Source organism: Malania oleifera, chromosome 2, assembly GCF_029873635.1.
Source record: "Malania oleifera isolate guangnan ecotype guangnan chromosome 2, ASM2987363v1, whole genome shotgun sequence".
Taxonomy (NCBI): Eukaryota; Viridiplantae; Streptophyta; class Magnoliopsida; order Santalales; family Ximeniaceae; genus Malania; species Malania oleifera.
The window spans coordinates 120,862,079-120,889,838 of record NC_080418.1 but is presented as its reverse complement, the minus strand read 5'-3'; the positions used below and the strand labels follow the sequence as shown (position 1 = coordinate 120,889,838).

The window sequence follows — 27,760 nt, the reverse complement described above, 5'->3', positions numbered from 1 at the left end:
TAAGGGATGGGGTGCTTATAAGTAGTTGGCCGAGGTGTGTCGTGAAATATTGGAAGGAGTGTGAAGGGAAGAGTCAACATACTTTTGTAGGGGCAAGTGAAATCATGATATGGCTCACATTACTTAGCACTTTCCAGTGCTCTTAGATTCTAATCCAAATCAGTGGGGCAACGCTCCATTCAGATTTGAAAACATATAGTTGACACACCCTCCTTTGAGGGACAGTGTCCATAAAAGGTAAAGAGAAGGTTGTTTTCAGGAGTGGAAGGGCATTTAATTCATGGGAAATTTTGAAGTTTGCAATAGTTTGAAAATATGGAATAAAGAGATTTTTTATGGTGATATAAAAAGTCCAAAAAATGACATTCTTTCCGAGATTGAAGGCTTGGCCAGATTGGAAGAGTGGGTTGTTGGGAGAGGAGGATAGGGCTAGAAGGGTTCTTAAAAATAATTTGAAGGTTATTCTTTTAAAGGACGACAATAGTTGGCAACCAAAGTCGATGACAAAATGGGTGAAGGAAGATGCTTGTAATTTTAGGCTACTTCATAGGGTGGTGTCACGGGCCAACTGTTTTCACACCTTTGTGAAGGTCAGTGCGGCGCTAGCTAAAGCACACTTGCTTAACTAGCCAGCCTATCGTTTACCAACATTCATCCACAAAATACTTTCATTAACATTCATTCAAATAGCAGCGAAAATAGTAATCAATTCATGAAAGTAGTGGCAAGCAAGCAGTAAACATTGAAGCAAACGTAATTCATTAACAACACCTCCATTGACATTGTGTATTTAGCAAGGGAGGCAAGTAGGCTAAACACGTTGACAATAGCTAGTGAGTTTTACAATGACTGATGAACACTCACCATCCCCTAAAGAGGTTTTTATGTAATTATCATCCTGGCACTAGGCAACATCAGTGACCGAGGAGTCATACTGCATTATTTGGCATACAAATAAACTGCTAGCAGAAAATAACTCTACACTAATATTTACATGATGGAAACTCATCCCAAGCACACGAGACAAGCGGTCACAGGAAAGCATAATGCTCTAAACAAGCTTAGCCCGTGACACTCCCCCACTTATGCGGTCGACGTCCTCGTAGACTTTGCCGATAGGTACACTTCAAGCTTGTCCACGAACAATTGAATATCTTCCACAGAAATCTAGCTGATTTCTTTGTCATCAAGGCATTTCCACTTCACTAGGAACTTCTGCCGCTTCTTCCTTGAGGATATGAACTTTCTGTCTGCAAGGATCTCTTTAACTTCACATCTATCAAGTTGCATTGTCTTCAACTCTGCTCCGTTGGACTGACTTCTGCTCAGGTCGTCAGTGTCGGCGTTGAACGGCTTGAGGTAGCTGACATGAAACTGTGGTTTTCTCCACTAATTTGCCTACTTCTTCATATATTTAGAAGCTTTCTCCAGATAAGCTCGGGCAAACTCTGCATTCTTTCTCCATTCTCCGGTGAAGATGTATGCCCTGGGACTCTTTTGTCTGTATAACTCGCCCACTGTGTGAGGCAACAACGGTTGCTGGCCTGTAACAAGCTCAAAAGGGCTTTTGTTGGTTGTTGAGCTCCTTTGGGCATTGCCACAGAACGGAGCCACATCAAGTAGTTGCACCCAATTCTAGTTGTCGTTGACAAAATGGCGCAAGCACTCTTCTAGTAGCTCTATAAGTCTCTTCATCTGTCCACCTATCTGTCAAGGATAACTCGAAGAGATGTCAAGATGTGACCTGAATATCCTGAAAGATTCTGTCAAAAAGTTGTCAGTGAACATTAATTCTGAGTCACAAACAATAACTTGGGGAATACCCCAATATTTCACAACAGTCACAAGGAACAATTGTATCGTCTTCTTTGCCGAACAGTACTTTGGTGTGGCTATGAACGTACCAAACTTCCTCCGCTCCCCCTTGTCTGGTTGGCAAATGAGACAAGTCTAAGTATAATCAACCACATCATCACACATGTGCGGCCAATAATACCTCTCCTCCAGTAGTCCTATCATTGGAGTCATTCTCCCTGAATACCCCTCAACGAACTTCCAGCAATATCTAGTAAGGCCAAGAAAAGAATGCAACTCCTTCACTGTCGTGGGGATCTTCCGTTCTTGAATTATCCTTACCTTCTCCATACCCCTCCGGATACGACCTTGTTCAACCACATGACCAAGGAATTTGTTGTTCCGCTAAGCGAAAGAGAACTTCCCTTTCTTCACATGCAAATTGTTTCCCCCCAGCCTATCGAACACCTTCCGTAGATGCTCTTCATGTTTCCTCTGAAACAACATCAATGCTCCAAACGGTGCTTTGGAAGGGCGAACACATCCCACTTCCAACTCATCAAGTTGTTTCCCCAACTCTGCTATTTCTGGAGCCACCATCCGACATGGCCCTTTTGTAGGTGGTTCCACTCCTAACAACAACTCGATCCCATGCTCCACTGTCCGTCATGAAGGCAAATTGTGAGGCAACTTATCCGGAAACACCTCCTTCTACTCATCCAACACCGCTTGGATGGTCGTAGGCACCAGCTCTTGGCCTACTTCTTTGTCTACCACCACTATGGCTAGCCATGTCTGCTCACCCTTTCTTAATCCCTCATTGAGTTGTATGGCTAAAAGGGACTTCCCGTCGTCTCCTTTCGTTGCAACAACTTGCAACATGCACGAGTGATCTCCCATCAGACACAGGGAACCAGCCGAAGGCATCAACACTGTCCTCGTCCCCCTTAGGAACTCCATTCCTAGAATGACTGAAAAGTCATCCAATGGCACCGCTATGAAATTTGCATGACCTTCCCACTGTCCACACTTTATAGCGATTTGCTTGGCTACTCCCAGAGTAGGCTAGGATACAGAATTAACTGCTATCATGCGTCCTGTATCCTTCTCTAAGGATAAGTTGAGTCTCCATACTTCCAACTGCGAAACAAAATTATGAGTAGCTCCCGTATTCACCATAGCGCAGGTACTCTACCCATTGATCCTCAAGTCCACAAACATTAACGCTTTTGCTCGTGTAACTTTCGGTGCTTTTGCCTGCTTTTCCAATGCGTTCACCTGTCGCATTGCACCTACCCTCGGGGCATCATCCTCTTCCTCCTCGCTTTCCACCACTTGTCTCGAAGTGGAAGCTTGGAAGGCATTGAGTAATCCCTTGTGTTGACACTCACTCACTCTATGAGGTCCTCCACACAAGTAGCACGAAATTTTACTCTTCCCCTTTCCATTGGGTGTGTTGAACCCTCAAGACGACAAAGCTTCCTTAGAAGTTGATGCTTTATAGTCGGCTCCCCCACTCTTGGGTTTGCCTTTCTTGAAAGACTTTCCACTATTTCCCTCTCCGCCAAACCCTTTGGACGAAGCGGTATTATCACCACCGTAGTCAGTCAAGCATTCTGCAGCAGCTTATGCAGTAGACAAGTCTTGAACTCTTTGCCCATGAAATTTAGTTCTTGCCCACAGTTTCATACCCTCTAGAAAATAGAACAACTTGTCCTTCTCCGACATGTCCCGGATGTCCAACATCAAAGCAAAAAATTGTTTCACATATTCCCTGATTGACCCACTCTGATTGAGGTCTCTCAGCTTTTTCCTAGCATTCTAACATTCTCAGGATAGAATTGGGCCTTGAGCTCTCTCTTCAAGTATACCCAACTATCCACTACACAGCGTCCATTTTCAATGTCATTGTACTTGGCACGCCACCACAGTTTGGCATTACCGACCAAGTTCATGGTTGCAGTATCCACTTTCACCTATTTTGAGGTCATCCTCACAGCCCAAATATAATGTTCCATATCAAACAAGAAGTTCTCCAACTCCTTGGCATCACGGGCACCCACATACGTCCTGGGTTCTAGTACCTTGGTCTTGCTAACTCCCGGAGTATTGGAGTTCCCCACACCAATAACCATCAGATTCACCTTTGCATCCAGATCAGCCATCTGAGCATGCAAAGTTTCCACAGTGTGGTGAAAGTCCTCTGACATTTCACTTGTCAAACTTGCTTGATGCTGTTGTGATCCCATCACTTCATCGACAAGTCCCCTCGGTTGGGCCATCTCATTGGCCATATTGTTGGTTGTTTCTTCAACCTATGCTTCCAGTGCACTGATTCTCTCAGCATTGCTTGGTGCCATGGTCACTCACCAAAGCTTTCCAAATCCCACAACAAACGTAACTGAATTCTCGTAGCAACTGAGCCTTGGCTCTGTACCAAGTGTCACAGCCGACTATTTTCACACCTTTGTGAAGGTCTGTGCGGCGCTAGCTAAAGCACTCTTGCTTAACTAGCCAACCTATCATTTACCAACATTCATCCACGAAACACTCTCATTAACATTCATTCAAATAGCAGCGGAAACAACAATCAATTCATGAAAGCAGTGGCAAGCAAGCAATAAACATTGAAGCAAACGTAATTCATTAACAACACCTCCATTGACATTGTGTGTTTAGCAAGGGAGGCAAGTAGGCTAAACACGTTGATAATAGCTAGTGAGTTTTACAATGACTAATGAACATTCACCCTCCCCTAAAGAGGTTTTTCTGTAATTATCATCTTGGCACTAGGAAACATCAAAGTGACCGATGAGTCATACTGCCTTATTTGGCATACAAATAAACTACTAGTAGAAAATAACCCTACACTAATATTTACATGATGGAAACTCATCCTAAGCACACAAGACAAGCGGTCACAGGCAAGCATAATGCCCTGAACAAGCTTAGCTTGTGACATGGCTATGCAGGAGGAAAGTCTTATTAAGTAGTTGGATCTAGATTTGGATTATTTTGGCAAGAGATCATGGGTAAATCGGTGAGCCGAATTGAATATCAAAATAGATTAATGATAGAGGAACTATATCAGAGTCCCATTGATGGGAATGAAGCTCTCTGGTTAAAGAGACCTTTTGACATTGAGGAAGTTAAAGGGGTCATGTTTGAGATGGAGAGGGATATAGCTCCACGTCCTGATTAATCATGGTTTTATGCTAGCTTTTTCCCTAGATAATTGAAAAGTAATTTAAAAGGATAATATGGGGTTCTTTTATGAGTTTCAAATGAGGTGGTGAGGAATGGTATGATTTCTACCCATTTTGCCTTCTAATTCCTAAGAAAGAGCATTCCAAGAGGATGAGATATTTTAGGGCCTATCAGTTTGGTTACTAGTCTACAAGATATTCACAAAGGTTTTGTCAAAGAGACTTCAAGAGGTTTTAGTGGAAACAGTGACTCTGGCACAGTCTGCTTTCATTAAGAATAGACAGATTTTATTGCAATGTTGACTGCAAACAAGGTGTTAGAGTGGCTGGCATTAAGATGGGTCATGATGACTTAACAAGGATTTATGCCTTTAGCTGGTTGTATATCTTTGGATTGCCCTTTTGTCTTCATTTGGGTCTTCCTTTAGAAGGTAATTCTAATTTAGTTGCATTTTTGTGATTCAATTGAGAGAATAAGCAGGAGGTTGGAGGGGTGGTACGGGACCTACTTATCACCAGAGAGGTGCATTACTCTCATTAGTCTCTTTCTAATATTCCTATTTATTTTTTATCCCTATCTTTTGTAGTTCCTGTTGTATAAGATTCTTTATGGGTGGGTACGGATGATAACAACACAAATATTGTTAGTTGGGATGTGGTTAGGAGACCTTAGTAGTTTGAACTCAGTAATTTAGTGACTAAAAAGTAAAAACATCACTCTTGTTCTGAAATGGTTGTGGAGGTTTTCTTTAGAGGTTAATTCCCTACGGTGTAAGGTTATAAGCATGACATTCATCAGAATAGGTGGAAAATAGAAGTGGTGGAAATGCTAAATCATTTGAGCACATGGAAGTTTGTTTCATAGGTTGCTCATTTGTTCTTTCCTCTTACCTTCAAAAAGTATAAGATCCGATTTTGGGAGGATCTTTGGGAGGGAGAGGTTTTTTTAGAGGCTTTGTCCTAACTCTTTTAGATTGTATTGTGTTCATAATGCTCCAATCACATCTTTTTTTTCTTTGGAGAGGGCCCCTCTTTCTTGAGATTTCCATTTCTTTGGGAATTTTTTTCTTTAGATAATAAAAGAAGGTATATTAGATTGAGAAAGAAGTTACAAACAGGGGTGACAAGAAGTCCACATAAAATAAATAAATAAATAACAAAAAATTAAAAAAATAATAATAAAAGAAAGAAAAAATAAGCAAAAAGCAAAAAACAATAATCAGAAATAACAATTAACCAAGGAAACCCCTTTTCAAACCCTTCCCATTTCTTTGGGAATATTACTAAAAAGAGAGGCTCGTGAGCTTATTATTTTGTTCAGAGTCTTGAACACTTTGGTTCCCCGAAAAATGTGTGATTCAAGAGTTTGGCTAGGGGATACACCTGCTCTTTTTTCTTCGAAATCATTCATCATTAAATTTTTGTAATCTTCAACCTCATCTTTTTCCTTTGAACAATGTTATTTCGCAGGCTAAGGTTCCTTTTTAAGATGAGGGCATTCACTTGGACTTTGACTTTTAATAGGATTAAATGAGTAATACAAATGACTTGTTACACGCCAAAACCTATGAGGCCATTAGCCCTGATATTTTTAGATGATGTGTCTAGAGTCTAACGAGACCAACACATTTCTCTTTCTACATAGCCAAGTGAAAATCTGTGGGCTATGCTCTTTTTTGTACTTAAAAGAAGCACGGATAACACCACAAATTGTTGATGGCCTTATGGTGCGGTTTTGGGTTTTGGGAGAAACAAGGAATGGCTTCATGGTCTTGCGCAGCACATGCTATTCTTTGGACTTTACGGCTTAATAGAAATGCAAATATTTTTAATACAGAAACAACATCTAACCATTTATTATGGGATGGAGTGGCTTTCCTTGCTTCTCTCAGGGCACATTCTTTCAGATTTTTTACGGGATTTATTTTTCTGATGATCTCCAAATAGTAGCTTGTAGAGATGCACTTTTGTAATTGTTTCTAGCTGGTCTTTGGAGGATCCCTTGTTCTCCAAAGTTTGTATTTCTTTCTCTCATTCATTAATGAATTTCTTTCTCAATCAAAATATACAGATTTTTTACGGGATTTATTTTTCTGATGATCTCCAAATAGTAGCTTGTAGAGATGCACTTTTGTAATTGCTTCTAGCTGGTCTTTGGAGGATCCCTTGTTCTCCAAAGTTTGTATTTCTTTCTCTCATTCATTAATGAATTTCTTTCTCAATCAAAATATACTGATAATGATAATGATGATGATCATTCATGTATATTCAAATGGGGCTGGATTTTAGGGAGGTTTAGAGAAGTTGGACAGAAGCTGATTATTCTGTAGAATTATCTATCTTTGAGAATAATATATAATTCCCTCGCTTCTACACAGCCAATGGAGGGTTTAGGCAGAGGGAGCAGAGCAGGTGAAGGAGCTGGGGATGTTAGGCATGTAGGGATCAGGGTTTCTCAACTTCTCTTTGCAGACATTAACTTCACTTCTTATGATGTCAAAACAAAGAATCTTGAATCTTTGGTTCATTGTCCTTGCTTATAAAGCAAAATCATGTCTCAACCTGAATTTACAAAAAATATGAGATCATTCCTTTTTTTCCCACTGGGGGGATGGTTTGCCAATAGTAGGTTGTTTGCAGAAAGGTTGGGGTGTGGCATGGACTCTCCCCACATTCACTTGTTTGATTCTTCCGGGGGATTAACTATGAAGATAAAGGGCCTTTGGAAGCTTATCTCAGATAACTGATAAGCTCATGGGAAACTTGCCAGGCAGAAGTCTAATTGTTTGTTAAATCAAGTGGGAAGGTTGACACTGATAAAAGCACCCAACAAATTTCCCCAAACTCTTTTGCACCCATTTTCCCAATCCCTAGAATAGTTGAAGGATATCTAGAAAGTTAGTGATTCGAAGGAGATTTGTATCAGGTGGTGAAAGGGATGGCTTCATTGCCACTCTTCCTCTCCATAGGGGAATATTAGGTACAATGAAGCAGTAAGACCACACACCTCCACAAAGCTACAGCATCCTTCCTCTTTCCCAAATCAATGAAAGAAATATATTGTATTGCCCGGAAAAAGTGGGAATTCCATTTTTATTTTTTTATTTTATGATGCAGTGTTGTGAGGCTTCCCTCTAAAGGGGAGTTTTCTTTTTTGGCTTTATCGTTGCCTTCCAATGAATGAAGGAGCGAGCAAGTGCTTTGTTTTGTAAGATAAAGATGCTATATAAGTAAATTGCAGAGTTGATGAAACATTGACTATTAAGCTTCAGTTGATTCAGAGCATTGTTGAGTCTAATGTACACAATTCTGGGGATAAAATAGGTCAGGGCAGATACAGTGCAGGATGAGCTCATGAGCTTATCACATGCAGGAGGGCAGCTAACAAGGAGTTGTCAACATTTTACACTGCAGTTGATTCAGAGCATTGTTGAGTCTAATCTACACAATTCTTGGGGCAGATATGGTACAGGATGAGCTTATCACATGCAGGAGGAAAGCCAACAAGGTGTTGTCAATGTAATACCTTTAGTTTTGCACTGGATAATTTGGAGTGAGAGGAATGCAAAGGCTTTTGAGAATGTTAAAATTTCTTCAGAATGAATGAAAGAAAAAGCTTTGTATCCTGCAATTTCGGATGTCAGCAGCTTCTTGCAGATATCACGATACTTTTCTACAATATATATACAGTATTTTTGTATACTTTTAATAATAATATATACTCCTAGTGTACACATGAAGTCTTTTCTAATGGAAGTGTTTTTTATCAAAAAAAAAACCCTTAATAAGATTAAATTCAAACAAATTTCAATTAGATCATTTTTGTTGTAATACATGCATAAACAAGTTTAGCCTTGGTCAAGATAAACCATGTGGTCCCTAAACAGCGCAGTGCAACAGTCTAGGGTGCTTCCATTTCAAAAATTGCCTTTTCCAATGTAAAATAGCATTAAGAATGAAATTTGTAAACTGAAAGAAAAATATTACAGCAACAGCAGATCCAATGTTGCATTGTCTAATCCAATAAAAAATTGTAAAAACAAACATAGACAAGCATCACAGAAACTACCTTAAACCCTCATTTAGTAAATAAATAGGTGAGAGAACAAATCAGCAGGCAATAAAGATAATCTCTTACATCAACACATAATTATGACACAAGGACAATAGGGAAAAATAACTGGTACAGCTACTGCCAAAATGGCAAAGCAGAACAGGTCCACAGGGAAAATTTTCTTGGATGTGACAACCAGTACATCCGTCACATCACCACTATTTACTTGGTGAGACTCAAGGATTCCAGTGGCAGGACCCATGTGAAGCCTACTGAACAGATAATTGTGCCCATTGCACATGTACAAGCACATGCAAGAATTTCCCATTCACCAGCTACCAAAAAACAATAGAACCAACTATTAAGGCAATCAAGTATGCAAACATCAACAGATCTAAAAGCTAATGATAAGTAATGGATAAATTTAACACCCAGTGGCACAGGGTTCCCAAACCATCAGGGGTCCAAGGACCGCAAGATGTACAAAGCCTTGTCTCCACACAGGAGACTATTTCTGTAATTTGAAACTACCTTCAAATTTGGATATAACATGCTTACCATTGAGTCAAGTCTCATACTCTACTGGAAAATAAGAGATGCTGATTTAAGGAAAAAAAAAACTCCCTACTTAGTCAAGCAAACAAGAAAGCTTCCACATTATCTTGAAAATGTACATTAATAACATCCAAAGTAAAATGACATGAAGACCAAATAAAGCATTCAAACTCACATCATCTTTTTTATCTCGAAGTTCACGCAAACGCTCTTCCTCCAACCACTTTGCCTGCTCTGCAAGTTTCTTTTTGTAAGCACTTGTGACAAACTTGTCCTTTTCTGCATAGAGGTGGTCTTCTTTGCTTCTCTCTTTAGCAAGATTCCTTTCATATACTATCTCATTAAGACGCTCTCGTTCTTTGCTTTTGTTCATCATTGCATGAATATATTTTGACTGGCATAGAAAACCAGCAGGATGGTTAGAAATACCTAGGAAAAATTTTTTAAAAAAAATTTAAAAAAAAATTAGATGCACACAATGTTATACCGCATTCTTCTTTTCCTCGTTAAAAAATAATAAAACAAAATATATATTGCAAGAGGGAAAAAAAAAAAACCTCAATAGTATAACCAACAAAAGCCTTAAGTGACAAAATTAACTATTTGACAATAAGATCCTCCGCAACAAATAAACAACAAAAGTGTCAAGACAAGAAGCAGTAAGGTTAATAGTAAGGCAACAACAATGACATTAGTCTCCATGGCATGAAGGATTGACACCAAGAGATCCCCTATTTAGAGGGAATGCTAATCTTCCAGAAGGGGAGGAGGAAGGTCTAATCAAGGTAACAGAGTATGTGAATATGTGAAGGGTCTCAATTTACTTAGACTTTGAAGAGCACAAGCGGCTAGGGGCTTCCAAAACTTACCAAGAAACCAAAAACAAAACCGAAACAGAACTGTTTAGGAGTTCATTTTGGTTTATCAGTTTTGGTTTTATTACTGAAGAAAACAGTTTTTGGTTTCAGTTTTACAAGAAAACCAAACTGAAAAACAAATCTATAAACAAATTTTCATTTATCAACATTTTAATATATTCCCATATTTATTTTTATATATTTTTATTGACAAGTTAATATTTTAATTGCATTTGTGACATCAGCAATTGGAGTTCTACAGGTAATATTGTAAAAGGGATGGGCAGGATTTTTAAAAAGAAGGGACGGACCTTTTAATGATTTTCATTGTGGGACTACTAGTCAAGAAGGGAAGGGGAAGACATGCTCCCAGCCCCCAGTTGCTTGTGTATTGCTGGGAACATTTCTCCCAGATCGTTTAAAAGAAAGGAAGACACTTCCTCCTATTACAAAAGCCCAACCTTTTTTTCTCAGTGAGCAGTTGGGCTCAAAACAGGCCAGAGGCTTGGTCTTGGGTCCACTGTTCTAAAAAATTTTCGATTTACATTCAAGTTGGGCTTGATGTTCAATTAAAACACGTAGGCCAGTTTTTTAAATCTAACCTTTAGAAAACACCAACACCACCACCCCCCCCCCCCCAAAAAAAAAAAAAACCCAAACTTAACCACTTAATTTAGTTTTGTTCTTTAATAGAACCGACGGTTACAGTTCAGATTTGTTTTTTAAATTTAAGAACCAACTATTATGGTTTGGTTATCGGTTTAGGGTAAAACCGAATCACATAGAACTGATTACAGCCCTATAAGTGGCTATTGAGGGCCTGGAATGATTTCTTGAAAAGGGGTGGATCAATGGGTCAAGATATTGAGAAAAAACAAGACTGCTGTCATTAAAGCATAACTCCAATGGCCAAATGCTGGTGCTTGTGATAGTGAACTGTTAGAGGGACAAGGTCGGGTCATCTTCCCAAAAGAATTTGAAGGTAAGGATTGGTGGAAGATCTGGTGCCATCTGAGATTTGGGCAAATTTCTGGAGAAAAATGTAACATAAAAATGTCCAATCCTAACTAAGCGGATGAGAAGAAGAGAAAGGAGAGGTAAGTGACTCAAATGGAGGCCCCGATCAGTTTGTGGAACCAAGAGTAGATTCAACCTCTCAGGTTGTTTCCTTCAGCTTACAGAGTCAAAAGCAAGAGGGCAGAACTCACAGAAGGACAATGGCCCCAGGATCTGCACATGGAATGTCGGAAGAAAGATGAAGGGCCTGGGCATGCATTCCTAAGTGGCCATGGCAAGGAGGTACTTTCAATTTTCAAATGTTGAAGGAGCAGAAACAAAATCTTATTTAAGTGGACTCTTTTATAGATTTCTGGTCTGGTTTAGTGGGAGGGATGGTGATTGAAACTAGGCCTCCTCTTAAAGGAAGAACCCAGTTTTTGGTATTTTTCTAAAGACAATGGAATGAAGTAATTTGGCCCAGTGAATGAGTTAAAAAATGCAAGTCCATCTGATTAAGAAAAGAAGACTGCATCCAGGGACCCATACAACCAAGCCCCAGCTGATCTTTCCATCTGTTGAGAAGGATATCTTGAAGGGGATGGTTGCTTAAGAGACCTGCAAATGGAGTAGCAGCAGAGAGAATCCATGCCTGATGGGAAGGAAATAAGAAATAGCAGGAGGGATTTTGAACAGGAGACATTGACAATCACCCATGTAGGAGGGGTCTGGGACAGACGCAGGATTCATGGGAGAGCTGCACCTGGGCAAAAACATGTTCCCTAATATTGTGACTCCAGGCTTTGACTTGACACAGAAATGAGTGGGGGACTTCCCAGAACAGGTCTCTGAGTGGGTTCGCTTCAGGAGGAGGAGATTATTATGAGTAGGTTAGTAGGTTTCCCTTTTGAAGGCTGTGAAGAGCAAGTTTACAAACTCTTTTAAAAAATTGATGAAAAAAGAAGACAGTAAGATAAAGTGCAATGGAGGAAGGGAAATGAGGAGCAGCAAGGAAAGAAAGGAATTGAAAAGATTCAGTTTTTTTGTTAACCATGACAGAAGCAGCAGCAATAACCATATGGTGTGTCAATGACGCAGCTGAAAATTATTTCTTTAGAATAGTTTGAATGGCAACAATAATAGGCTGATTTTCAAGGAGTTTCTGAAAAATTGGAGAGTGGACATAATCTGCATTCAGGAAATAAAATGAGAGAGGGTTGATGAAAAGAAGGTAAGGAGTATCTGGGATACAGGTAAGGCCAGTTGGAGAAGTTCAGTAGAAAAACATACAGCCAGGGGTGCTGTGCTATGGAGAGAGTATTGTTAGAATTAAAGAAGATCTGAGTGGGGGAATTTACAGTAAACTGCCAGATGAAGGCCAAGAAGAATAACTTGGAGTGCTTATTTTACAGTCCCTTTGGAGATCAGACAACGAAATTCCCCAATAAATTCCCAAAGGCTGAGCACAAAAAAAGAAGCAAAAACTACTCTATCCCAAAACATGTGCAAAGATGTAGTTTTAGCATTGAAGATTCATGCATTCCTCTCAGTCCACAAAGTCCAAAGAATAGCATAAACCCCACATTTTCATAAAGCTACCCCATTTTTGCTCTTTCCGAAACCCTAGTACCACACCAACAAGAATTCATCCATACTTGGCGAGGCTACCCATAGATCCCCAGAAATAAAGAACAGGGTAGACCAAAGCTGCCACGCCACCTGACAATGTATAGAAAAATGAGCATTGGTTTCATTAGAGTCTAAGCACATCATACACATATCTGTGCTGATAGCCATGGGGTCTCCTTACCTGTAAGGAGTCATTAGTGTTAGCACTGTTGCCAATCAGTCAAGGTCCAAATAAACACCCTGATTGTAAAAGGAACCTTAGTCTTCCAACTGACATTCTGACAAGGAAAGTAAGAGGAAATTGCGGATTTTAATAAATGTAGAGGGAAAGACTAAGACGAAAAAGGACCTGAAGTATACCCCTACCAAATCCTACAATCACTACTCCACCCCCCCCCCCCCCCCCAAAAAAAAAAAAAAAAAAAAAACCAAAGATCCTCCTAAAATCGAATCAAATTGACAGTACCCATTATAAAGCAAGCAAGAGGAAAGAACAATGAACTTCGAGGGACTCGCATGGTAAACATTGGCACTTTTCCATTATATTATCCCAGCCATTCTGATGAACTCTATACTTACTTCTAATGACCTTGTGCCAAAAGGAATTTGTCTCTAAGGCGAATCTCCATAACCTTTTCCCAACTAGAGAAATGTTCTTCGAAACCACATTAAAAAGCCCCATACCCAAACCCCTGCCAAACTTGGGTCTCCTAAGCACATGCCAACCAACAAGGCGATCCCTCTTATTACCCCCGAAAGGCAGACCAAAGTAAGACAAAGGCCAAGCCAAAGAAACACAACCAGCTAAAGCCTTGAAATCATCTAAAACACCATAATCCATATCAATACCAGCCACCCCACTCATTGCCATGTTGATCTTCAATCCCAAAATCTTCTCAAAAGTTCTCAACTAAGAACTTTTCGGTATTTCACAACACTATCCTCAAGAAAAAACATAGTATCACAGACCCATGGGTGAGACAACTCCTTCTCCTTCCTACCTATCAAAAGACCTCTAGTCACTTCTAGATCTTGAACATGAGTAATCATTCTACTTTAACAACCAGCTTGCATCAATCAATCCTCAGTGAGGATTGATTTATGCAAGTCATAAATATTTTTTCTAAGAACTTGTTTATTTTGCTACACAATGTAGCCAAGAAAGTTGTTATATGTTGTTTAGTTTACTTCGAATCAAACAAACCGCAACCTCGAAAATCCTTTTAAAATAAAACCATCATAATATTTTTGTTCATTGATGAAGTGGAAACATAGCTATTTGTGACAGTTTCATATAATTTTTTAGAAGGTATTTTTTTTTAACAAACTTTGAGGTTAAATATAATTGTGCCACCTGCACCATGACTAAATGAGGATATCTTGTTAGTCTGATTATGGGTAAACTGTACCAGTAGTCCCCAAACTAAGACCCCAGTTCATACTCATTCCCAATCTACAATTTTGTCTCACCAACAATCTGAAACTTCCAAAATAATTTTAGAAATTGTTGATAAGGCAAATCAAAGTTTGGGGATGAGTATGAAACTCAGTAATAGTCTTGGGACTACTGGTGCAGCCTACTCAAACACAACGGCTGTCAACACAGTTCCATCCAGAATCTCCAATTGCAACTAATGGTGGGGTAAAATTGAAGCCATTTTAGAAGTTTGGGACTCATAGTGAGGAAAATTCACTTTGGTTACAAGTCAACCTTAACCACATTAGCATGGCAGTCTTAAAACACCGAGAAGTTAACCTTAACCATATCCTAACAATTCATAAACAGCCTACATTGAACCCGCCCAGGAGGTTTCTCTCTATCCATGTTAAACACTGCTCGCTTAACCTTCACCTCCTCCTCAAAAGCCTGTTCAACCAAACAAACACATCAACATATATGGGACACCAATCCAATCCCTCAATCATAGGCCAAATCAAGTGTTGTCCTCCTTTTAAAGATTTCTGAAAAGCCAGTAATCTCCTCAAAATTGGAGATTATTGACAACAACACCACCCCATCAGATTCATCCTCATAGATCGCATACTTCCTACACCTACCATTAGCAATTCTGTGAAAAAATAACTAAATAAAAGAGTAAATAAAATAAACAAACTAGTATTACAGATCCCTTTGTCTGTTTAAACCTAGCCTTTTATCTCCAACTCATCTCTTTTAACTGTAGAGCCTCAAAATCATTCTTAAGAGACACTCTTCCCTGTGCCAAATCCTCCAACATAATACCTAAACTTCCAAATGTTCAATTTCTTCAAATCTCCTCTAAAATAGTGGACTTCTTAATTTGCATATCACCAACAACCACCTTATTCCAACTTTTGAAGGCCACTTAAGAGCTTTCAACTTCTTCATAAATCTGAAACCTTCTCACTCCGCACACAAGCAATTACTTCAAGATTCCTTCCTCTACAGATGACCAAAATGAAGGATGAGAAAACCACATCTTCAAAATGGAATGAGTTATGATACTGATGCTATAAGAATCCAATAAGGGGAAAATGATCAAAGTCGTGTCTTCTAAATGGCCAACTAGGGAATGTCACCTCCAATCAACCAAGTAAACATAGCATTAGATAAAAGAAAATCACAAAGAACACACTCTCATAAATCTACCAAAACACTGTGTGCCATGAGTGAACATGGAACCTTCTAAGTTCTCAATCATAACACTTACACTAAAATCCTACCTAATACCCAACAAGGGGGTACAAAAAACAAAAACCTTATTTTTTTTTTTTAAAAAAAACACTCTTCCAAAAATAATGAGAAGGCCCATACATCGACAAGCCCAACAATTATCCTTCACCCTTCAACTCCAAACAAACCAAGAGAGTGAAAAATCCAAAAAGATTGTCAACCCTAGAGGCATATCCAGTATCCCATGCCACAATATGGCCCATAGAAGCTCCAATGGAAAGAAGACACTCCCAATCCTAACAAAAAACCATCAAAGTACACCTAATAAGACACCTATCAACCAAAAGTTTGGTTTCCTACAACAAAACAACATCAAGAGAAACTCGAAGAATAACTCTCAGACCACCCTACACTTGCCCCTCATTTGGTTTGCAGAATGAAATTGAAGAAGGAAAGTAATCAAGGGAGGAATGGAATCAAGGTAAGGAATTGAATTACTTTTGAAATGCAATTATTGCATTTAGTTAGTAACATGGAATGATAGTAGGAATCCAGATTCAATTTCTTTTCAACATTTCATATTCTTCAATGGCTCCCATAATGGAATGAAAAATAAGTCTTTTTTATTAAAAATTCCTAATACATAATTATTTAATTTCATATTTTTATTTTTATTTTTATAATAGTGATTTTTAGTAGTTCTAATATTATTTTTTGTTATTATTATTATTTATTTTTATAGAAAATATTATCCTTAAAATAATTAAAAAAGGGCAACCCCATGCACAAAGCTGCTGCGTATGCTGGGGTCCAGGGAAGGGGCGGACCACAATGGGTCTATAGTACACAGTCTTACCTTACATTTTTGCAAGAGACTGTTTCCACGCCTCGAACCCGTGACCTCCAGGTCACACGGTGACAACCTTACTATTGCGCCTAAGCTCCACTTCTATCCTTGAAATAATTATTATGATATTTTCATTTGTACTATTATTGTTCTTTTTATATTATTATTTTATAGTAATAATTATTATTGCCATTGTAATTATTATTAGTTATTATTATTATTTTTGTAATAATTACTGTCTTTAAAATACTAATAATTATTTTTTTTGCATTTTTATTATTATTGCACTTGTTGCTATTATTATTTTAATAGTAATAAATATTATTATTAGTTGTTATTATTGTATTGTAATTATTATTAGCTGTTATTGTCTTTATATTAATAATAACAATTAGTATTATTATTATTTGTCCTTGTGTTTGTTTGATTATTATTTTTTATTATTTTCATAATAGTGATTATTATCAGTGTATTATTTTTTTTTTTATGGTTATTATTACTATTTTTTATTATTTTTATAATAATTATTATCCTTCAAATAATTATTATTATTTTTTCCTTTTTATTATTATTTGCTTATTGTTATTATTCTTTTACATTAATAAGTATTATTTTATCGTAGTTATTATTTTTATTATTTTTATAATATTTAACATCCTTAAAATAATTATAATTATTTTTTTGGCCTTTTTTATTATTAATATTGTTCTTCTTCTTATTATTATTTTTAATTATTATTTTAATAGTGATAAACATTACTATTTATTGTTATTGTAATTAGTATTAGTTGTCATTGTTTTTATAATAATGATAATAACAATTAGTATTATTATTATTTGCTGTTTTTTTTGCTTGATTATTATTTTTATTATTATTTTCACAATAGTGACTATTATTAGTGTAATTATTATTTTATTGTTATAATTACTACTTTAGTTATTTTTATAATAACTATCATCATTAACATAATAATTATTATTGATTTTTCAATTTTTATTACTATTGCTCTTCTTGTTATTATTATTTTAAAATAATAAATATTATTTTTATTGTAGCTATTATTAGCTGTTATTATTTTTACAATAATTATTATCCTTAATAATTATTATTATGGCCTTTTATTATTAATATTGTTCTTGTTATTTATTGTTATTGCAATAATCATTAGTTGTTATTATTTTTAAAATATTATTTATTGTTATTGCAAAAATCGTTAGTTGTTATTATTTTAATTCTAATAGTAATAATAATTAGTATTATTAGCATTTGTTGTTGTTTTTATAATTTTTTTTAGTATAAAATGAGTCTGATTCCATTGAATGAAGATCGATTTCAACCCATCTGCACTGGAATCATGATTCTCCCATTCCTGGGAATCATATATTGGCAAGTCCTTAATTCTGCATCCAAACACAGGAATGTGATTTCATTCCTGACATTTGATTCCATTCCCAAACGAGGGGTTATTTTCATCCACAAGACCGCTCACATTCTAACTACGAATCCTCATAAAAAAATAAAATAAAAATAAAAAACTAACAGCTTACCCCTACCCCCTTCTTGGCACATAGTTGCAACTCCCCTTCAAACTTCTTTATTTTTTTTGTATTATAGGAACTATTGGAAACCTTCACCCTAACCTCCTGACCAAAGAAATCAACTAATTTCAACCCCAAGTGTTTGAGGAGCTTTTGAGGATCATGATTGTCCCCCTCACCCCTAGGCCCTATTGGATCAAAGGACACATATCCTTACTGCCCCCACACACCCCCCCCCCCCCAAAAAAAAAAAAAGAAATCACACAAAATCAAAAAAATAAAAAAACAACAAAACAATTCCCATTGGCATTTGGTTGAATCAATAGGAACCTTAACCTAATGTGGAATTCGTAAAATCCCATTGCTGGAACTAGAATTATAATGAAAGCTCAAATAAAATTCAATAGAAGGGAAAGGAACCTTAAACTAGGTGTTAATTTAGAGGAAAAAAAGAGGAGCAAGAGATACATAAGGAATAGAATTTAAATCTTCCCCCTTGGTCAAGGCCATTGCTGGATTAACAGTCCGTCAAATTGAGAACACTAACCTAAGCAAATTCAGAATAACACATCAACCACCCTACGACCATCCTCTTCCCCTTTCCCATTCCCACCAAGAAACTTTGTACACGTATCAAAGGTTTTGCAAACAAATGGTTTAGAGCAAGTACTTGACTCTGACTGGACTAAATTTCCTCTTATTTGGTGCTCAATATCATCCTCCAATTCTCTACGTTGACCAATTAACAACCCTTTGTCATCCACCAAAACATTGTCCATATCTTTCCAAAGATCTCCTCATCAAAGTCTCGGACCCTGAACACTTGATGATCTGATTCTTTTCAATACATCCCAATCATAACCATAAGGATGAATAGGTGAATTTTATTGGAATCAAAGGTTGAATCTCCCCTCCCATCACCATATCAGATTTTGTACATGCCGTGTAAAGAGGAATATCTTGTTATTCCTCCTCCAGGACTTCCATAACAGAACAAAACCCTTGTGAATCTGTGATGGCTATCTATCTAACACAGCTATCCCATCCGCTAACTAGTCCACCAGCCAAGCTTCTTATTCGTCCAGTTAAGAAAGCAGCACAGCATTCAAACTTAAGACGAGAGAGGGGAAAGCTTAATTAAGGAGGAATCCATAGGAGGCCCGCCCGTTATGCATTGAATGAAAGAACCTTTCTTTGTATGACTTCTCTTTTGCCTCAGGTCAAATGAATAGGAAAGGGAAATCAATAAAATAAAATAAAAAATAGGCCATGAATGATTCTCAACTCAAAGTAACTACCTCCAGATTCGTTATGATGGTGGTCGAAGCATTGGTTCAACCAATTGCTGCCCCAAATAACAGTGAGTAGAGCAGCTCTCATCAACTCTAAGCTTTGGAAATCAACAGAGAAGCTGGTTCATACACCTTGTCACTCCCTCCAGTCATCTCCTCACCCTCTTTCTTTTCCATGCCTTCAAAGTGGCAGACTTACATTCTTCTGCAAGCAATAGATATAATTCCTGCTTTCTTCCCCAAGCTTTATCAGCCCAAGGCTTTCCCTTTATTAGCAGAAATGCAGGCCGTAATACAAATCCATCCAGCCCAAATCCACTTACCACGTTAAACTCCAGCTCAGACCACTTCGGCCCTAAATGGCCTAAATAGCCCTTAGACCCATGTAGAGTAGAATGAGTTAAATATCCTGGCCCATCCCATTTAACATTTAAAGGAGATGCCTTCCTATTTTGAGGCCTTAAAATCCCCCCTCCAAATCCTCCATTTCAAAAATGAGATCTTCTGCCAGCCTGTGTGATCCTATATGAGTCATAGAAAACCTCCAAATCCCTTTTTTTCTCCTCCTCTATTTACCCTTGTCTCATGGAAGCCAAGTGGAATTGCCTCTTAGCCTTTTGTTTTTGGTTTTGTAAAATGGGTGTTTTGCAATGTTTGCACCATCCCCTATATGGATTTTTTTTAACTTTAGCTGCAACATGTTTCATCCACCTATAAGTAATTATAGATGTACGAAGTATTGAAATAATGTTTGAACTGCAACCAGATTTTTGCAATACGTTATTCTTCCAACTTGGAGATAGTTTTGATGATTCATTTGCAGAAGTGGAACTTGGAAATGACACTTCTCTAACTGGTGGTGCATGACTTTGAAAGAGCAACAATATAACTTGCTCATGAGTTGTCTTCTCCAAAGAATGTCACTGCATGTGATGCATTTTCTTAGGTCTGTTGATTCCCTTCCCACCTAATACCTTGAATTCCCATCTCCAAGACAAATTTCCCCTCCTTTTTGTCCAAGGGGAAAGAATGAATGAAATGTTTAAATTTGTCTTTCCTTTGGAAAAAGGAACTGTTATTAGGCTTCTATCTCCCTGATTTTAGCTTGTGGGTTATTAACCAAGCAGGATGAGCTGCAAGTCATTCGACTTCCTAAAATATTATCATTTTTTTATCAAAGCTTGGGCTGCTAGACAGACATTGCCATGTGTCACGGGCTAAGCTTGTTCAGGGCATTATGCTTGCCTATGACCGCTTATCTCGTGTGTTTGGGATGGGTTTCCATCATGTAAATACTAGTGTAGGGTTATTTTCTAGTATTTATTTCATTGTAAGCCAAATAAGGCAGTATGACTCCTCGGTCACTTTAATGTTTCCTAGTGCCAGAGTGAGAATGGCCTAGAAAGCTTTTTAGGGGAGGGTGAATATTCATCAATCATTGTAAAACTCACTAGCAATTGTCAACGTGCTTAGCCTACTTGCCTCCCTCGCTAAGTACAACATGTCAACGGAGGATTTGTTAATGAATTACGTTTGCTTCAATATTTACTGCTTGGTTGCCACGGCTTTCATGAATTGATTATTATTTCCGCTGCTATCTGATTGAATGTTAATGAAAGTGCTTCGTGGATGAATGTTGGTAAACAAAAGGCTGGCTAGTTAAGCAAGAGTGCTTTAGCTAGCGCCGCACGGCCCTTCACAACGGTGTGAAAAAGGCGGACCGTGACATTTGGTATCAGAGCCCAAGTCGGTGACACTTGGTGAGAGCCCAAGGTTGAGTTGCTACGTGAATTCGATTGCCTTCGTTGTTGGGTTTGGAAAGCTTTGGTAAGTGACCATGGCACCAAACACTGCTGAGAGGATCAGCGTGCTGGAAGCACAGGTTGAGGAAACAACCAACACTATGGCCGCGGAGGTGGCCCAGATGAGAGAACTTGTTGATGAAGTGAGGGGATCACAAAAACATCAAGCAGGTTTGATAGGCGACATGTCAGAGGACTTTCGCCACACTGTGGAAACTTTGCAAGCCCGGATGGCAGATCTGGATGCAAAGGTAAATGTGATGGTTCTTGCTATGGGGAACTCCAACACTCTGGGAGTCAGCAAGACCAAGGTGCCAGAACCCAGGACGTATGGGGGTGCCCGAGATGCCAAGGAGTTAGAGAACTTCTTGTTTGATGTGGAGCAGTACTTTCGCGTTGTGAGGATGGCCGCAGAACAGGCAAAGGTGGATACTGCGACCATGTACTTGGTTGGTGATGCCAAACTGTGGTGGCGTACCAAGTACAGAGAAATTGAAAATGGAAACTGTGTGATTGATAGTTGGGCAGACTTGAGGAGAGAGCTTAAGGCCCAATTCTTTCCTGAGAACGTTGAGTATAATGCAAGAAGAAAACTGAGAGATCTCAAGCATACGGGGTCAATCAGTGAATATGTGAAACAATTTTCTGCTTTAATGTTGGATATTCGGGATATGTCGGAGAAGGACAAGTTGTTCTATTTTCTTGAGGGGATGAAACCGTGGGCAAGAACTGAACTTCATAGGCAAAGGGTTCAAGACTTGTCAACTGCACAAGCGGCTGCAGAGCGCTTGACAGACTATGCTGGTGATGAGACCACTTCGTCCAAACGGTTTGGCGGAGAGGGAAACAGTGGAAAGTCTTTCAAGAATGGCAAACCCAAGAGTGGGGGAGCCGACTCTAAATCATCAACCTCACAGGAAGCTTCGTCGTCTCAAGGGTTCAACACACCCAATGGAAAGGGGAAGAGTAAAATTGAGTGTTTCTTGTGTCGGGGTCCTCATAGAGTTTTTGAGTGCCCTCACAAAGCATCACTTAATGCCTTACAGGCTTCTATTGCAGAGCAGGCAGTGGAAGATGATGGGGAAGAGGATGAAGCCCTGAGGGTGGGTTCAGTGCGGTTAGTGAACGCATTGGAAAAGCAGGCAAAAACACCGAAAGTTACACGAGCAAAAGGGTTAATGTTTGTGGACTTGAGGATAAATGGGAAGAGTGCTCGCGCTATGGTGGATACGGGAGCTACTCATAATTTTGTTTCGCAGTTGGAAGCAGGAAGACTCAACTTATCCTTAGAGAAGGATACAGGACGCGTGAAAGCAGTTAACTCTGTAGCCCAGCCTACTCTGGGAGTAGCCAAACAAGTGGCTATAAAGCTTGGACAGTGGGAAGGTCATGCGAATTTCACAGCGGTGCCATTGGATGACTATCCAGTCATTCTAGGAATGGAGTTCCTAATGGGGACGAGGGCAGTGCTGATGCCTTCGGCTGGTTCCCTGTGTCTGATGGGAGATCACTCGTGCATGGTGCAAGTCGTTGCAACGAAAGGAGACGAAGGGAAGTCCCTTTCAGCCATACAACTCAATGAAGGATTGGGTCAGGGTGAGCAGACACGTCTAGCCATGGTGGTGGTAGACAAAGAAGTAGGCCAAGAGCTGGAGCCTACGACCATCCAAGCGGTGTTGGATGAGGATAAGGAGGTGTTGCCGGATAAGCTGCCTCAAAATTTGCCTTCACGACGGACTGTGGAGCAAGAGATCAAGTTGTTATCAGGAGTGAAACCACCTGCTAAAGGGCCATGTCGGATTGCGCCTCTTGAGATAGTAGAGTTGGGGAAACAACTTGATGAAGTGGAAGCGGGATGTGTTCGCCCGCATGGGTGTCGTTTCAGAGGAAACATGAAGAGTATCTACGAAAGGTGTTCGACAGGCTGAAGGGAAACAGCCTGAATGTGAGGAAGGAGAATTTCTTTTTCGCTCGGCGGAGCAACAAATTCCTTGGTCAAGTCGTTGAACAAGGTCGTATCCGGAGGGGTATGGAGAAGGTAAGGATGATTCAAGAACGGAAGATCCCCACGACAGTGAAGGAGTTGCGTTCCTTTCTTGGCCTTACTAGATACTACAGGAAGTTCGTTGAGGGGTATTCGCGGAGAATGACTCTAAGGACAGGACTACTGGGGAGGTATTATTGGCCGCACACGCGGGATGATGTGGTTAATTATACCAAAACTTGTCTCACTTGCCAACAAGACAAAGGGGAGCGGAAGAAGTATGGTACTTTCATGGCCGCACCAAAGTACTGTTCGGCAGAGGGGACGACACAATTGTTCCTTGTGACTATTGTGAGACATTGGGGTTTTCCCCAAGTTATTCTTTGTGACCAAGATTTAATGTTCACTGACAACTTTTTGATAGAGTTTTTCAGGATATTCAGGTCACACCTTGACATCTCTTCGAGTTATCATCGACAGACAGACGAACAGATGAAGAGATTCAGAGAGCTGCTAGATGAGTACTTGTGCCATTTTGTCAACGACAACCAGAAGAATGGCGTGCAACTACTTGATGTGGCTCCATTCTGTGACAACACCCAAAGGCGCTCAACAACCAACAAGAGCCCTTTTGTGCTTGTTACAGGCCAGCTGCCACTGTTATCTCACACAGTGGGCGAGCCGTACAGACGAAAGAGTCCCAGGGCGTACATCTTCACCAGAGAATGGAGACTGAATGCAAAGTTTGCCCAAGCCTATCTGGAGAAAGCTTCTAAGCAGATGAAGAAGTGGGCAGATAAGGGGAGAAGACCGCAGTCTCATGTCAACTGCCTCAAGCCATTCAACGCCAACACCAACAACCTGAGCAGAAGTCAGTCAAACAGCGCAGAGTTGAAGACAGTGCAACCTGACAGACATGATGTTAAAGAGATCCTTGCAGACAGAAAACTCATATCCTCAAGGAAGAAGCGGCAGAAGTTCCTAGTGAAGTGGAAGTGCCTTGATGACAAAGAAATCAGCTGGATTTCTACGGAAGATTTGAAGCCATTCGTGGACAAAGTTGAAGTGTACCTATCGCCAAAAGTCTACGAGGCCGTCGACCGCATAAGTGGGGGAGAATGTCACGGGCTAAGCTTGTTCAGGGCATTATGCTTGCCTATAACCGCTTATCTCGTGTGTTTGGGATGGGTTTCCATCATGTAAATACTAGTGTAGGGTTATTTTCTAGTATTTATTTCATTGTAAGCCAAATAAGGCAGTATGACTCCTCGGTCACTTTGATATTTCCTAGTGCCAGAGTGAGAATGGCCTAGAAAGCTCTTTAGGGGAGGGTGAGTGTTCATCAATCATTGTAAAACTCACTAGCAATTGTCAACGTGCTTAGCCTACTTGCCTCCCTCGCTAAGTACAACATGTCAACGGAGGATTTGTTAATGAATTACGTTTGCTTCAATATTTACTGCTTGGTTGCCACGGCTTTCATGAATTGATTATTATTTCCGCTGCTATCTGATTGAATCTTAATGAAAGTGCTTCGTGGATGAATGTTGGTAAACAAAAGGCTGGCTAGTTAAGCAAGTGTGCTTTAGCTAGCGCCGCACGGCCCTTCACAACGGTGTGAAAAAGGCGGACCGTGACACCATGGCTAACGTTTGAAAATTGAAAATTTTTGTTAGATAAAACAAGTGTGGATTATACCTGTTCAGAACACTAAAACCAAAATTAAACAAGTCATAGACGACCTTTATATGGCATGGATAATAATATGTAGAATCCCATATTATGCAACTAACAACAATATAGCACACTAAAATTAAAATCAAATTAATGCCTATATTATTAGCTGCATTCATACCATTACTATTCATTTTTTTTTAAATTTCTCTGCCCTTAATAACAGTTGGCCTTAGTGGTAAAGTTCACGTAAGGTCAATACCTATTTCACAAAACTGCATTATCTCAACAAATATGTTAACTAATTCCCATTGCTATCCCAGTAGTAGCACCAAATTTACATGTTAAATTACAACCCAAAAAAAGCCAAAAAGAAAAAGAAAAGATTAGACTGGACCCAGGTCTTAAATTTACATGAAATCAAAATTTCCACTTTCCACCACCCCTGAAATCGAATTGACAGTCAATGTCCATCTTATAAATTTTTTGTCAAATTTTCCACAAATCACCCAAAATTTATAATCTCAAAATTTCAGCAAAATTTTGACTATGTAACAAGTTTTCCTTGAAAGTGAAATTTAAGGTTCAAAACCCAAAATTGAAATTTCTCTCCTAATTGCTGTCAAAATATTTCTCTCTAAATGAATCTTTTATTTATTGAAAAAAGAGACTAAGAAGAATGATATGAATGATAATTTTCAATTCAGACTTATAAAATTTTATGCAAAATTTAACTTTGATGTTAGTTGCAACATTCTATTCATCCTTCTACGACAAAAATGACAATATTTGCAGAATAACCAATTATTTTTTTATCAGCAAAGAAAAAATATATTAGTAAGGCACCAAGGGGATGCCAACCCATGGTACAAAACATCAACCACTCTGAAGAGTGTCACAAACATCAAGGATTACAAATGATCATAAACAATTTTCCCACTAAGGCTGGAGACAGCGGCAATCCATTGGTCTTTGCACGTCTGAAGCAAAATAGTTGAATCTTCAAAGGCTCTCTTATTTCTTTCTTTCCAAGCACATCAAAAGATGGTGGGAGGGATGTGGTTCAAAGCCTTTCACTTCAGTAGCTTTCATCAGCATGAGGCTTAGCACCTCCATGACCAAAATAAACAGAAAAGGGGCAAGGGATCTCCCCCTCCCAAGCCTCACGAGGAGTGAAAGAAATCAGAGGGGCAACCATTATGAACACTGAGAAGCTTGGGGTTTTGATGCATTGAGTAATCCAACTACACCATAGCTCCCCAAAGATCATCTTCCAAAGGAGATAAAGAAGGAAGTTCCAGTTGACATAATCGAAGATTTTCTCCATATCCAATTTGCACACTATTCCCCTTTTCCCTCCTTCAGTTAGGCATCTACCACCTCATTAGCAACAAGGGCAGCATCCATAATTTGTCTTCCAGCCACAAAAGTATGCTTATATTGACCAATGACTTCTGGCATTGCTTTTTTGAACGTCTCAACTAGAACTTTGGCAATGATTTTATAAATGCTTCCCACCAAGCTAATGGGGCAAAAATCCTTGATGTTAGCAGCCCAACTTTCTTTGGAACAAGAGTGACAGAAGTGGTATTTATGCAATTGATGAATTTTCCTGACCTATGAAACTCCTCAAACATGTTTAACAAGTTGTGCTTGAGGAGGCTTCAATTAGCCTGAAAGAAAGTCAAGGAGAAACCATCCAATCTAGGCACTTTATCCCCATTGCAATTTTTACTAAATTGGAGGATTTCTATTTCTTCAAAGGGTCTCTCAAACCATCCTACCATGGAAGATCTGAGAGATTTGAAATTGATGTCATCCACTGTAGGTCTCCAAGCCTCAGGTTCAGTGTAGAAGTCTTTATAAAAATCACAAATACCTTTCCTAAAATCCTCTTCCCTAGTTAAGGTGATTTCCCCAATTTCAATGCTGAATAAGGTGTTATTTCTACGGTGATCGTTTGTTGTCCGATGAAAGAATGTTGTATTATGGTCCCCCTCTTTGAGCCATAAAGCTCTAAATTTCTACCTCCGAGATATCTCTTCAAGATTAATAACCTCATTCAATTCCTTCTTAAGTGTAGATCTTTTGGTTCTCTGTTCATCATTAAGACCCAAGATTATTTCCTGCTCATCAATCTCTTCGATACCATTAAGGATAACAATCTCCTTCGCTTAGACATTCCCAAAGGTGTTTTTATTCCATATCTTTAGCTTTCCTTTTATTCCTTTTAGCTTTGAGACAAGCACAAAATTAAACTTCATCATGACTACAATAGAAGACCACCAAGTTTTCACTAACTCCCCGAAACCATCATGTTTTAACCACATATTCTTGAAGCAAAAGGGGGTAGTCCCCATTTAACTCCCCGATGTCAAGGGATAGGGAAATGATCTTAGATGGACCTAGGAAATAGACTTTAAATCACATGAGGAACATGAAGTTCCAATTCAACTAAAATTAGGAACCTACTAATCCTTGAAAAGGAAGGCAACTCCCTGGAGTTGGACCAAGTGAAGTTGCCACCAATGAGAGGAAGATCAATAAGGGCATTCACAATGATAAAGTTAAGGAATTCTCTCATGCTACTGGTTTCAAGGCTACCCAACTTATTTTATGTGGTCAATCATGTTGAAATTGCCTCCAATAATCCAAGGAGCATCCCATCTACTCCTAATCTCGAACAGCTTATTCCAAAAAAGGGACCTGGGGGGTCCTTCACCTAGGCCATACACCCCTGTGAAAATCCACTGGAAGTCATCATTCGTGCTTTTGAACAATCAAGAGACTAAGAAGCAGTTGATGGAGTTGTTCAACAATTCCACAATACCAGGCTTCAACAAGACTAGTATACCTCCTGAGCTGCCTACTCCTCCAAG

The 27,760-nt window shown here is 39.0% G+C and overlaps 1 protein-coding gene across 2 annotated transcripts in view; it reads right to left on the bottom strand.

Annotated features, from left to right (window-relative positions):
* Window positions 1-27,760, bottom strand: part of LOC131148911 (uncharacterized) — a 50,785-nt gene that overhangs the window by 11,299 nt on the left and 11,726 nt on the right. For both annotated transcript variants that reach the window (XM_058098874.1, XM_058098875.1), the window contains exon 4: window positions 9,785-10,003. In XM_058098874.1, the coding sequence (XP_057954857.1) occupies window positions 9,785-10,003 (219 nt within the window). The remainder of the gene's footprint in view (window positions 1-9,784; window positions 10,004-27,760) is intronic.